Raw genomic sequence first — 15071 nt, 5'->3', positions numbered from 1 at the left:
TGGAAAGAGTTACAGATCAAAGTTTATATAGTGAGTTAGAGTCCAGTATGCTGGGGCAGATTCCAGAGCAGAAACAGTGGAAGAGAGTAGGCAGTGGCCGCGGAGAAGGGAGAGCAGGGCTTTGTCTATCTGCAACTTGTCTCTTCATCATAATGGACAAGGAGAACTAGCATGATGTTGTACCAGAGACCACATGATTACTTTGCAAAATGGAAGGAGCTTGTTCATCCAGTTAAACACTTTTATCTGTGTTTATCTAACAATGACAGTTCCACCAGCTCCTTACTACTTACTTTCCTTAGCTCAAAAAGGTACAAAAACTTCTCAGATTTTAAGCTAGATTACATTTTTTTCACCTCTGTGTTTATCTGTAATATAGAAAGAGAGTAATATAATGTAGGCAGTTATTCTCCATTTCTACTGAGTATAGGGGAAAAAATAATCTCAGGGATTTGGGTTGACATAAGGAAGTACTTCCTGTTCAGCTAGTGAGCGGTATTATGATAAAATGGAGATTGTGAAATCTTTAGTATTTTTGAAAAAAATATAGAGGTTCTTATTGGTTTGATATAATTTAGCAGCATTCTAATTGAGGACTTGAAATTTGCTCAGGGTCCATCTTGGCTTTTGAGTTCAGATGCTCCTTGAGAGGCAACATGTTAGTTCTCAAATCCTTTTTTTTGTGGCTTAAAAGTAGGGGATACAGAAGGAAAGAGGAAGGCGAGTTGAGCAGGCAGTTTCCAGGTCTTCTTTGGGCTAGACACTGGAAATTAAGCTATGACAGCTGCATGATGGATGGGAGCCAAACATGTACACGTTATTTGTGATATAAAGGATGATTTCTTCTGAAAGAAGACTGTACAAGTTGGGATGTAATCATATTCTATCCAGGGGATACAGAGTCAGTAAGGGCCTCATGGACTATTTGATAGCCTCTTATACTGTGATGGTCAAGTGGCATACATCTGTGTGACAGATATTTGGAGAAGGGTGAGGTCATTCCAGTTGGAGGGAGTGGCACTGTAAGTGTACACGGAATGAAATAGCAGGGTTAGACTGGGGAACTCCAAGAGGTTGGTACCATTGGAAAGTCACATGGAAAAGGTTGTAGGTTGTGAAGGGCTAGAAATAGGCCTTGAATGCCATGTTAGTGCTTTGTATTTGGATCCTGTAGGCTAAATCCTAAGATCACTTGGGCATGTAGAAAAATTATAGTTCTCAGGTCTCCTATAGATTCAGAAGGATTTGGGGTAAGTAGGGGTGGGATCAGGTTTCCATATTGCCAATCAGCTCCTCAGGGGATTCTGAAGCATCAGTGGGTTAAGACCACTATTATAAGCCATGGGGAGTTATTGAAGGCTCTTAAGGAGGGATGTTACAGAAGCAGATATTTTAGATAGGGTTTCTCTGGGGTCCTGGGTAATTTATGCACAGAAGATCAGTCTCCTGACTGGAGATATGAGGAAGCAGAAAGATTTGAATAAAACATTGCAGTTATTTTCACAGTAAGGCTGTGAGTGTGTGTGTGTGTGTGTGTGTGTGTAAGGTGAGCAATTTCAGCAGTAAAATTAACAGATATTAGTCACTGATTGATTGGATGCCAGTGGTAGGTGGAGTGCACTGAGGAAGTATATTGCATTAAGTCTAAGATGACTCATGCATTTCTGGCTTCAGTCATTGGGACCTGCCATGTACTGTGAGGAACTATAGTCTAATGGTGGACCTCGGAGTCAGAGAATTGAGCTTAAATCTTGCAGCCATCATTTTGCTGTCTATGGATTTTGGACAAGATGCTTAAGGTTTCTGGACCTCAGTGTCCTCTTCTACAAATGGGCATAATAATGCATACTTCATTCATTTGTTGTAAAGAGTAAATAAGTTTAAGGTATGTAAAATCTAGTATAGTAGCTGGTACAAATAAATGCCCAGTAATGTCAGTTGTTAATATTTTGCCATATGCTGTAATGTGTGCTGGAGTGAGATGAGATATGGGATATTTAGTCTTAGCTTACAATCTTCCTCTTAACACTCAAAATCACAGTCTGTATGTTGGGGAGCAGGGAACTTTTCTCAAGTGCCGTATTTGTACCTGGTCTTGTTTTTACCTTGGGTCAGGTCTTGCTGTGTTTGTGTGTGTGTGTTTGTGTGTGTGTGTGTGTGTGTTTCATGGAGCAGGATAAGCCCTGTTGCTGGTAGTATTTCACTGAGACTGTTTTTCTAGCTCCTGTAGGGTTTTTTGGCCAACCTGAACTGTCTAGCCTTGGCCTCCTGGTCGCGGACTGAGCTTGGAATCTCTTCAGCACGTCATTGCTACCAAAGTTGTGTCTGCTAACATGTTGCTATCTTCCTTCTTTGGGTTTCTGAGGTCCTCAGACCCTGAGGGCTGAACATTTTTCACATTTCTTAAGCTTCATTGTCTGTGTTTTCTCTGTCTCAGACGAAGTCACAGAAGGACATTAAAGATAGGTTTTAATATTTTTTTCAGGGCTTTCATGAGTTTGGGGAAAGGGAGGGGCTGCTGCTTTTCTGTCTTAACCTGTGGTGTCTAATAGCAGAGATAGCCTGGTATATTGCAGAGCTCACTGGACTTGGAGTCAGATGTCCTGGGCTGTAGTCTCAAGGGGAAGTTGGGACGGAAGGGGGGATGTGGAGAGAAATGACCATTTATTTTCAGTGTCTTAGACTCTTTTCCATGCTTACCTGATGCATTTATCACACAACCCTTTTGAGGCTGGTATATTATTTTCTCCATTTCATAGATAAGGAAACTAGTTGTAGTTACTCTGTGCCTAATATTTTGGCTAGTGATCCCTGTAGTAGTGGGATACAAACTTGGATCTGTCTGCCCCAAAGCCTTTACTCTTTTCACCTTTGATGCTGCCACTTACTAGAAAATCCCTTTAACTCTGAGCTTAATTTGCCTCATCTGTAAAATGTGATTTTGTAATTCTTGCTCCGAGTGACAGTAAATTTCCTCAGACCAAACTTAGGCGAGAGGCACTCAATAAGTATTTACCGATCTCTTTCCAACAACAGAGTAGGTCCATAATGGATGAGATACATTTTAGTAGCTGCCATACTGTTTTATGCTTTTACTATCTTTCGATAAGATTCTGGAGTATATAGCTGAGTGACTGATGGTGGTCACTATGTAAATTTTTCATATATTACCTGTTTGAATTCTAGTCCTGGAAGAACTTGGTTTGCAGACTGTGACCAGAAATATTGTTCTATAACAGAATGCTGGCGTGGGAAGTGTTAGCTCTGGATTCTAGTCTCAAGCCTGCCTCAGAATATTTGTTTCTCTTGGTCATTTCTCTTCCCCTCTCTGAATCTTTTTTTTTCTCCTAAACAGTGATGGGTTGGACTAGGCCAGTGGGTTTCAGCCCTAACTGGAGATTAAAATCGTCTGTATGCCCAAGTCACACCTGGCTTCAATTAAATTAGAATTAGGAAGTGGGGTGGTGGAGAATTAGTATTTTAAGAAAGCTCCCCAGGTGATTTTAATGTGAAGTCAAGGATTAGAACCCCTGGACTAGGTGATCTCTAAGGGCTATTATTCAGCTTGCACAAAGAGAGGCAATGTCATATAGCATGATGGGCAAAGCATGGGGCTTTGGAGGCTGCTAGGTATGTATTCAACTCCTGGCTCTGCTACTTTACCTGTATGATCTAGAAGAAATCACTCACTACCTCTGTGTCTCTGGCTATTTATTTGTAAAATGGAGATAGGCTATCTTCCCTGAAGTAGTAGTCTCAGGGATTAAGCACCTTCCCCAATGCTTAGCACATAGAAACCCTCAGTAAATTGTCTCCTTAGTTCAGAAGTTCAAGCAGAGGCTGTCATGAAAATGTTACTTAAGTACGATTTAACAGGTAAATTGAAATCAAGTTGTTTTTTTCATTTCCTGCTTCTTTGGCAATGGATCCTGGAAACAGAGAACGTGGAAACAGCTCTCAGCCCTCTGATTTGATGATAATGCAGAAAGGAATCCAGCTAGTCCTTCCGTGGCCGATTGGCCATAATGGCTAGGCAGCCATTGGAGAGATTTTGGCTCACAGAAGACAGCAGATGTGACTTGGGAGATGTAAGGACATAACCTTAATAAGGCTTTGTCTGTTCAGCACCATTTCTGAGAGTGGCTCCAGGAGAAAATGACAGATTTGCCATGTCGTTGTGGCACACTGATAAAAGAGTCTTGCTACTGTTTCCCTGCCTTAGTGCTATAAGTAATGTACACTAAAGAAAAGTAGGAGTTACCGGTAGAGCTGTATCTATAGGATGTGTAGTGACAAATAATTTTTTAATCCTGATTTATGTGCTGTGTAAAGCAGGTGCTTTGTCAGCTTTGAAGCGTGAACATGCATTAGGGCCATGGGCACCCCCACCTGGTCTCTAGGTAGATTCCAGAGTAAATACTTGACACGTATGTAAAATAACCAGTTTGGTCAGTAATAAGACTCAATATATGGTGGGCATTAACCACTAAACCCCCCAGGAAAAATACACCATTATCCCCTCCTACAGCAATCATCAGCTTGCCCTCTTTTACAACATTTCTCTTGCTATACCTTGCAGTGACCATTTGTGTACTTGTCTTAACCGCTCATGAGCCATTGAGTGTTCCTTGAGGACAGGAGTTGTGTTTTTCTCTTCTTCATATACCCATCATTTAGCAAAGCTGCCCCTTCATTAAGCGTGAGTGGTATGAATGATTGAATAAGTGAATGGTATGAACAATATCTCTTTCCCTTCTCTTCATGATGGGGATTAGTGTGTCTGTATGGGAGGTGGTGTTTTTCATATTACACAACACATAACTTGACATGGAAGATGAGACTTCCAGAACGGCAGAGTGAGGACCTCCATAAATCTGCCCTTTCATAACAGCAGTGAAAACACTGGCAGAAATTGTAAAATATTAACTTTCCCAGAACTCTGGAAATGAAACACAGGCTTGTAACAGTCAAAAGAGCATTTATTTTTTTTTAATGTGGTATGTTCTCCAGTTCATGATGAAAATAATTAGAAATCAGTAGTGTAAGGAAATTTGGGAAATTCACAGATGTGTGGAATTAAACAATACAGTGCAGTAAATAATGGGTCAAAGAATAAGTCACAAGGGAAAAATGAAACTACTTTGAGGTGAATGAAAATGAAAATACAATATGCCCAAACTTTTGGGATACAGCTAAGCTAAAACAGTGCTCAGAGGGCAATTATACCTAACTGCTTATATTAAACAAAGAAGAAAACTCTAAAATCAGTAAGGAACATTTCAACTTGGGAAACAAGAAAAAGAAGAGCAAACTAAAAACAAAGCAAACAGGAGAAAAGATTATTAAAGACAAGAGTGTAAATAAATGAAGTAGAGAAAAGAAAAAATAAACAAAAGAAACCAAAAACTGGTTCTTTGAAAAGAGCAACAAAATTGGCAAAGCTTTAGCTTACCTAACTAAGAAAAAAAGGAAGTCTCAGTTTACTAAAATCAGGAATGAAAGTGGTAACATCACTACCCTCTTTTGAAAAATGAAAGCATAAAAAGGAAGTACTATGAGCAATTCTATGCCAACAAATTAGATAAGATAGATAAAACAACAAATATCCAGAAAAATACCTAAACTGACTCAAAAAGAAATAGAATATCTGAATAATCCTGTAACAGACAGTGGATTAGCAATTTAAAAGCTTTCCAACAAAGGAAAACCCAGGTCTATGTGGCTTCACTGATGAATTCTGTGAGATATTTAAAGAAAACTTACTACCAATCCTTCACAAACTCTTACAAAAAAAAAAAATAGGGGAGGGGGGAAAACTTCTCACCTCATTCTATTAAGCCAGTATCACTACGATACCTATACCAAACAAAGATACCACAGAAAAAGAAAACTATAGACCAATATCACTTATGAATATAGATTTTAAATCCTCTGTCACATAGCAAGGTACATGGTGGCGTCTCCTGTCTTTTCCTTCTCTTCTGGATTCCGTTTTGGCTTCTTGCTTTCTGTGGCTTTCTCTTTCTCTGTCTTTCATTCTCTCATAAAAAAAAAAAAAACCCACCAGTAATAGAAATAAGACCCATCCTGATTGAGGTGGGTCACACTTTAACTGAAGTAACCTCATCAAAAGGTCCTACTTAGAATGGGTTCACACACATCGGAATGGATTAAATTTAAGAACATGTTTTTCTGGGGGGTACATACAACTTCAAACCACCACATCCAGGAAGTCATCACATTTCAGATAGCAAACTGGCAGGGGGAAAAGAAGCTACCTCCCTTATGCCAGTACTTTGCCAACTTCTCCAACAAAGTATCCCTTGGACCTTCAGAGAACCAGGGGCACAAAGGATCATGAAGAGAGAATAACTTTGAGCTTTCTCTAATTTCATCTTAAAAATTTATGCTGAGTTGTCATTATATTCCATAATGTGATTGATGTAAAATAATACTTTAGAAAAAATAAACCCCTTCTAGTTTGAAAAACACAAAGGTATGTATGAAAAAGATACATCTAAGATTTTTTTCTTTCTCTCTCTCCTTATCTTTCCTTAAAACTCTGTATAGCCAAGAAGGATGTTCTGCTCTTTTTAAGATATTGGATGTATCCCTTTCTTTTATGGTAAGGCAAAAGATGAATGCAAATAAAACTTAACAATGCACCTACTATGTAGCAAGCACAGAGGGAAGGGCTTTTCATGTGTTGTTTTATGTAATTCTCAGGAAAGCCCTCTAGGGTGGATGGTATCATCCCCACTCTTCAGATGAGGCAAATAGAGCTCAGAAAGCCTTAATGACTTGACCTAAATATAGTAGCTAGTTAAGGAGGAGGCAGGATTCCAACCCAGATCTGACTGGTTCCAAAGCCCTGCTGAGTTGACATTCCTCTTCCAAACAAGGAAAACTGGTCTGTGACTTTTGCATTCACCCCCCACTTCTTCACCCCCCGTTTCCTCAGTCATCAGGGGACTTACTCAACGGAGTCAGACCCTTCAAAGTTTCCACAAGTCCTCCTTAGAACAGAGAGAGAGAGGAGAGAGAGAGACAGACAAACAACAGAGAGAGACAGAGACAGAGACAGAGAGACTGGTGATACCATCTGGGTGCTGAGGATTCCTGGGCAAAGCTGAGCTGTCGTTTGCAGGCAGACAGGATCTGGTAATCCACTTTTATTTAATTAATTGTGAAACTGCTGGAAAGTAGTGTTCAGAAAACCTCCATTATACATGGCAGTGCATTTGCTTCAGACTCCATTGAATTCCATGCCTTGGGATAAAGTGAGCATGTAACATGGAGGAGGTGGGAAAAAACACAATGCTGCATGCAAAGTCTGCACTTGTCCCCAAAGCAAATCTCTGTTTTGCTGGCAATTAAGATATTATTTGAAGGGTGTTAAAGACTTCTGAGATTTTTCTTTTAATTTTTCTATTATTATCTGCTATTGTACATATATATGTGAACTTGTAAGTGAGTTATACAGCATAGTAATAAAATGAATACTCATGAGCCCTGTTTTCAAAACGAGAACGTTAACAGTGCTATCACATCTGTCTTACTAGAATGGAACCTCTTTGAGGGCACGGATTTTTTCTGTGTGTGTGTGTGTGTGTGTGTGTGTGTTTTTTTTTAAACTCTTGTAGCCCCAGGAACTAGAATGGTGCCTGTTATGTAGGAGGTGCTTAGTAAGTATTTTTTAAATGAATGCATAAATCTTTGATCCTCCTTCTTCATTATCATCACCCCCAGAAGATAATAACTATCCTAAATTTGGGGTTTATTATCCCCTTGCATTTTTATAGTTTTATTACATACATGTTCCCAAATAACATATTGTTTGTATTTGCTTCTTTCAGAAATTTATGTAATGGAATCTTACTATATGTGTGCTCTCTTGACTTATGTCTTTTATGTAATATTAGCCTTTGAGATTCACCCATGTGTAGTTGAGTCTGTTTCTTGTCATTTCCCAATTGTATTTTATTGAAAGAATATGCCATAATTTATTTATCCACTCTCCTGCCTATGGACGTTTATCTTTTCTGCTTTTATAATCAAAGCTGCTATGACCACTCTCACACATGCCTCCTGGTTTACATACACAGGAGTTTCTCTAGGATATCCACCTGGGAGAGGAACTACAGATATGATTTTCAGTTCCAGTGTCCAAAATACAGTTCATGAGTCAGAACTGAAATGTACCCTTTGTCCACACGAGGCCAGGTTCCCTGAGAATACTGTCCAATTATTTTGCCAGAGAGAGGAGGATCCAGGCCTGGTGAAGCCAGGAGATATTATCTTGGGCCTTTAGGCAAAGTGGGTTGTATTTAGAAAAAGTCAAGATCTTCTCCTCTTCTTCCTCCTTTATAGTTATTTTTGTGCAAGATGTACTTTATTAAGTTTATATTTAATAAACAAAATCTCAATGACTTTCTTCTGTCTTAAAGCATTGAATATAAATTAGATTAATTAAATTCCTTTAAACAATTTGAATTTTATTTTAAAATTTAATATGGAGGAAAATATTTTTTCTTTGACTCTTCCCAAGGGGACCTCTGATTTACTTTTTGCAAGTTTCCAGCTTGTTTAATATTCATTTTGTAACCATATAATAATAATTACATTTGTTCTCACCATCATCTCATTTACCCACAAATATCTTTGTGCCTTTAAAAATGTTCCTGTCCTTGATGTGCTTCCATATCTGTAGCAGCCTGCACTCCATTTTGTAATATCATTTACTGTGTTGTTTTACAGTTCTTTGCTTCCTGTCTTTCTTTTCTACTAGATGGTAAGTTGCTTGGGGGCAAAGACAAAATTTTCATCACCACTATATCCCCAGGACTCTGTGCTTGGTGCATAGGGTGAGGTGCTAGGTGTTGAGTTGAACCAATCTATATACTCTCCACCTTCAATCTCATAACATAACTAGTTAGTGGTTAAGAATCCACACTTTGGACTCAAACTTACCTGGGATTGAATCCTGGCACTGCTACTTAACTCACTGTTTATGTGATCTTGGACAAGTTTCTCTAATTTTTCTGAACCTTGATTTCTTCTTCTGCTATGTGGGGATGATACAGACCTACCTGGTAGAGTTGCTGGGAAGATTAAATGAGATGGTGTATATGAAATGGCCTATCACATAGTGGGCCTAAATATATGTTCTGGTTTTATTTGAACTGTTTTTATTAGTTATGCAAGTCAAAGAAGTGGGGAGGAAGAGAAAGCACATGCAAAATGCCTGCTTCTTACTTTGCCTTATTTCAGGACTGGGGTTAGGGGCACAATTTTTAGTTAAGTGGATTACATTTTTAGCCAAGGGAATGATATTAGCATTTGACCCCTTGTATAGAAGAAATTAGCTTTCCTGTGGAATCTATGGCCCTGCTAGTCTCGGTTTGGTGGATAGGCTCTTGTTGGCTTTCAGTTAGGGTAAGAAAGAGAAGGATTGTAGGGAGAGTCGACCACCATAGTCAGCCACTGGGTTAGCATGTCAGCAGAACTTTTTGGAATACTGTCTGTTGTACTTGGGACTCGAATAAAGGGACTTGAATATTTGTGTCTTGGAGATAAAGTGCTTGTCAAGTGTAGCCTAAGTGAAAGCTTTCTTCACTATTGCCCTCCCAGGGCTGCTCACTTGGGGTTTGAGAGGAGGATAATCTTTCATGCTTCTTGGATTCTGATGGCTGTGCTGAGCATAATAACCAAAGAGCCATGGGTAAATAGTAAGGTCAGTAATGGGAAGATAATAAGGTTGTAGAAACTATGTTGGACTTGAAGTCAGCCGGGCTTGGGCTCCTCTCTGAGCCTCACTTTTTTCATCTGTACAGTGAAGATAATAGTGAGAAAATGAACTTGCTTCACAGAGTTGTTTTGAGAGTTTGAAATCACCCAGTTCAGCAAATAGATGCCCATTAAAGTGTCTTTTCCTTTCTTTCTCAGTAAGGAAGAAGTACCCATAAAATATAGCAGTTGCATTCCTGTGGATGAGCATGTGATCAATTGTCACATCTATCTGAGGCAAATTAACCTAGAAGGTTACTTGAGTATTGTTTAATGCTTAGAATTAGGACAAAGGAGAGATAAAAGTTGACCTTTCGGCAGTTAGAGCCATGTTCCATTTGTTCATACTTGAATGAATTACTATGGGAGACTGAGGATTGCCCTTCCTTGAAAGTTTTAGGATTGACTTTTTGACCCCTCTCTTTCAGATCTATCTACCTGGAAGAACTCAGACACAAAGTTGCTTCAAGATAAGCAGTTAGACTAGGTGAACTCTGAAGCTCCATTCCAACACAGGTTTTCTAGTGGCTGAATGTTTAGATGGTAGCCTAAGAGAGTTCCAGCGTGACTGCACATCATTTCTCACCAGCGGCCTCAGGCTCAAAAGATACTGCTACTTTATGTTCTAGAACTGGACCACTCTCGAGTGATCTAGAGAGACTCCTAAGGAAAGTGGTAAAAATAAACAAATCCCAAAGAAGACTGGTATGATAATAATAATCACAATCCCTCACTTCTGTATTTATTTCAAGGGTGTTTTATCCATTGTCTGATTTATGCTGCTATTTACAGCAGCAGCTCAGTGGGATGGGAGATACCATCCCTGTTTTACAGATAAGATTGAGGCTAAGAAAGGTGAAGTAAAGCACATCAAACTGCTTCTTAAGTCTGGTTTGGTCATTGGTCATAGTTCTCCCTTTGGATGATGTAAATTCATACAGCTGGGCTCATACCATTTAATATCTCCCAAAATACTGCCTGACCACCACCTTAAGTTAGATGCCTTTATCTTTCCCTATTGTAGACATCATCTATGAGATTGGATGCCTCCGTAGAATTTCCCTAATCCCTTGGCAGAATCTAAAAATGCTGTATCCATATTGCAGCAACCCTGCAAACATTATCCTTAGGAGAATTCCCAGGAAAATGCAGCTTCAAACTGACTAGCTTGAGAATTTAATAATAATAATTTATACGTGCAGTTTGCTCTTGATGACCTCAGATTCCTGCCCTCCTATTTCTGCAACCTATTGATGTGTGTTGCACTGTTTCTCTTGTGTTCTTACAGTTTAGAGAGTACCAGGGACCATGTCCTGCCCATCGACTATTATTTTCCTCCCCAGAAGACCTGCCTGATTTGTGGGGATGAAGCTTCTGGATGTCACTATGGAGCTCTCACTTGTGGAAGCTGCAAAGTCTTCTTTAAAAGAGCCGCTGAAGGTAAAGGATCTCATACACTCACTTGCCTATTTCCCTTTCTCCTTTACCTTCCAAAGAAAAACACCAATCTCCCAAAACCCTGTGTTCTATCATCTGGGGGAAAGGGTCACTAATGGGGGCCTCTGAGTAACCTAAAAGCCTAAAGAAGCAAGTTTCTTTACTTGATGCTCCCCAGCTTTGGCAGCCTGGGTAGTGCAGGGTGATTATAGCCAATGAAGGTGGTCACAGCTGGTGCTTGGGGCTTTGGTGGGTCCTAGGAATGAAAGAAAAATTAATGATTTGAGAAGATTTAATTTCCTCTCTGCTCGTGTTCCATAAGGAGGGAAAAATATTGCCTTTATTAAAGAGGTTAGATGTGGAGAAACCCCACTGAGCCCTCAGCCTGTTCTGTGTGGTGAATATGAGACTGTTCCTTAGTGAAGGCTTCCTGGCTTCAGCCTTAGACAGGAAGTGTTCTTGCTGTTCAGTAGATGATCAGTCTCTGTACCTGCTCCACCCTGCGGCTGCCTCCTCTGGGCCTCTTTGTATTAATAGCTTCTAGGAAGGTAAGGACGTAGAGCATAGAAACACATTTAACCTTCCCTCCAGAGGCCTGTCTTTGGGGTCTGTCCATTGACACAGAAAACGAAGCTAAGTAAACATCTTAGATTCAGCTAAGTGGGCTCAAGCCCTGACTTCTTAATCTGATTTAGCTTAGTAAACAAGTCATGTCTAATCAGTCCCTGGAGGTGCTCAGCCTTCATTCTACAGCAAGAAGTCCCATTTCCTGACCTCTTCTATACATTAGCACCTCCTCCCTTTCTGGATAGTTCTTAGGACTCCTTTTTATCCTCTTCACCCTCCTCCCTGCACTAAGGGCTTCTTTCTCAAAGGAACACTGCTGAGCAGCCCCTGGTCAGATAGATTTTTCTCTGGGACCAGACCCAGTTGCTAAAGAGCAGTTTCCACTCCTGGCCCCACTTTCCACAGAGGAGGTACTTTCTCCCAAGATATTTCTACTTTTCTCTCACTGGCTCTTAAGGGTTGAGTTCCAAGGCAGAACCAAAACAGAGAGCCTTTCCTTATGTAAGGGTGTTCTACATTGCTAACTGCTGGAATACAATATACCAGAAATGGAATGGCTTTTAAAAAAGGGAATTTAATAAGTTGTTAGTTTACAGTTCTAAGGCCAAGAAAATGTCCTAATTACAAGTCTATAGAAATGTCCAATCTAAGGTGTCCAGGGAAAGATACTTTGGTTCAAGAAGGCTAATGAAGTTCAGGGTTTCTCTCTCAAGGAGAAGGCACATGGCGAACACAGTCAGAGTTTCTCTCTCATCTGGAAAGGCACATGGTGAACACGATGTGATCTGCTAGCTTTGTCTCCTGGCTTCCTGTTTCATGAAGCTCCCCGGGAGACATTTTCCTTCTTCATCTCCAAAGGTGGCTGGCTGGTGGACTCTGCTTCTTATGGCTATGTCATTCTGCTCTGCTTTTTCTCTAAATCTCCTCTTTCTCCAAGATGTTTCCTCTTTTATAGGACTCCAGAAACTTCTCAAAACCCACCCAAATGGGTGGAGACATGTCATCACCTAATCCATCTTAACAACCACTCTTGATTGGGTTACATCTCCAGGGAGATTATCTAATTACAGATTGAAACATACAGTATTGAATAGGGATTATTCTGCCTTTATGAAATGGGATTTAGATTAAAACATGGCTTTTCTAGGGGACACACATACTTTCAAACCAGCACATTCCACCCTCTGGACCTTAAAAAAGACGTGTTTTCCCCATATACAAAATATATTAATTTCATAATGATATCACAAATCCTTAAACCTTTTCAGTAGCAATACATATGAAATACAAAGTTAGAAATGAACAAACTCCTATCAAAGTTAGTTACAGGCATAGTCTGTTCTAAGGCAAAAAAATCCTCTGTCTCTGGACCTATAAAACCGCAAGACAAGTTATTTGCTGCCAACATACAAAGGAGGAACAGTCATGGGATTTACATACACTTTTCCATAGGGAGGAAAGAACACAGGTGTCACTGGACCCATACAATTTTGAAAACCCACAGGGCAAAATCCATTTGATTTCAAAGTCTGAGTGTCATTTATCTTTGGGGCTTCTGAAAGCAGCAGTCCCACCCTTTCCAAATACCTATGCAGAGGCCTTCCTCTCTTCAAATGCAACCTTGGGGGACATTGGGGAGACTACCTTTTTTTCTGCTCTGCCCTCTGCAAGCATTGGGGCTGCACCCATGCTCTCTTCCATCTTCTGGGCACACGCTCAATCCCACCATGTGGTGGCAGCCAGGCTCTCCCCAAACACCAAGAAATGTGCTTCACCCTCTCCAAGGTCTGAGGCAGCATGACTCTTCCACTGCAATAAAGTAGAAGGCCCACCCTCTGCCTGTGGGGCACACTCACCCTCTCCACAGGCTTGAGTGGGTCCACTCTCCTGGCCTGAGGCTTGTTGACTTCAGACCTCAGCCTCCATGGTTTTGCCTCTGAAGTTATTTTTCCTCCAATGTGTCCCTTCTCTGTCTCTCTCAGTCCTGACTGGCAGTGGTTCTCTTTATACAGATCCCACAACAGTCTCATTGGCTTTCTATGCAGTAGCCTTGGATCATGCCCATCAGACATAAGGAGTTTCCACAAATTCTTCCTGGATAAATCCATGTACAATCCTGGCTTTCTCTGAAATGGCTGGTTGGTTTCACATTTGGCCAAGTCCTCATGTGGGGCACTGTTCTCTGGGGTCTCCTTTCCAGGAAGCCCAGAATTCTCCAGAACATCAACTTCTGGTTTCTTTGTACCCAAGAGTTCAGTTCTCAGCTTATCTCTTTCCTGTCGCATTTCCCTATAAGCTGTGACGAGAAACCAGGCTGTACTTTCCACATTTAATTTGGAGGTCTCTTCTGCTAAATGTCCAAGTTCATGGCTTTTAAAATCTGCCTTCCAGCCAAAGCCACTAGTCAATTTTGCCAGATTATCTGCCGTTTTAAAACAAGGATCACCTTCCTTCCAATTTGCAATAACACATGCCTCATTTCTCTCTAGAGCCTCGTCAGAGGTATCTTTAGTGTTTACATTTCTACCAACAGTCTCTTCAAAGCATTCTAGGCATTCTCTATCAAGCTTCTCACAGCTCTTCCAGAATCTTCCCCTTATCCATTTAAAAAGCCATTTCAACATGTTTGGTATTTGCAAACTGCAGCAGCACCCCACTCTCCGGTACCAAGTTGTATTAGTTAGGGTTCTCTAGAGAAACAGAATCAACAGGGAACACTCACAAATATAAAATTTATGAAAGTGTCTCATGTGACTGTGGGAACACAGAGTCCAAAATCTGCAGGGCAGGCTGTGAAGCTGATGATTCCAATGGAGGGTCTGGATGAACTCCACAGGAGAGGCGCACCAGCCGAAGCAGGAAGAGAGCCTGTCTCTTCTGAAACCTCCTTAAAAGGCTTCCAGTGATTAGATTTAGTATCACTCATTGCAGAAGACACTCCGCTTGGCTGATTACAAATGGAATCAGCTGTGGATGCAGCTGATGTGATCATGATTTAATTCTATGAAATGTCCTCATTGCAACAGACAGGCCAGCACTTGCCCAACCAGACAAACAGGTACCACCACTTGGCCGAGTTGACACATGAACCTGACCATGACAAAAGGCATAAATCCTAAGACAGTTTTAAATGTGGCAGGTATGTAAGCCACACTTCGTACCAAGAAGGCTCTGGTAGCCACCAGGGGATGGTGAAGAGTTCTTTGGCATTTAGGGAAAAAGGTTCCTTTTAACTGGACTCCCATTGATAGCCAATCAGAATGACAATGATTGTTTCATTG

At 40.6% G+C, this 15071-nt stretch overlaps 1 protein-coding gene across 1 annotated transcript in view; it reads left to right on the top strand.

Moving 5' to 3' along the window:
• Nucleotides 1-15071, top strand: part of AR (androgen receptor) — a 189791-nt gene that overhangs the window by 75856 nt on the left and 98864 nt on the right. Inside the window, exon 2 of the mRNA XM_077145595.1 lies at nt 11075-11226. Coding sequence (XP_077001710.1) covers nt 11075-11226 — 152 coding nt within the window. The remainder of the gene's footprint in view (nt 1-11074; nt 11227-15071) is intronic.

The sequence above is a fragment of the Tamandua tetradactyla genome, chromosome X, assembly GCF_023851605.1.
Source record: "Tamandua tetradactyla isolate mTamTet1 chromosome X, mTamTet1.pri, whole genome shotgun sequence".
Taxonomy (NCBI): domain Eukaryota; kingdom Metazoa; phylum Chordata; class Mammalia; order Pilosa; family Myrmecophagidae; genus Tamandua; species Tamandua tetradactyla.
This window is presented reverse-complemented; position numbering and strand designations above follow the sequence as displayed.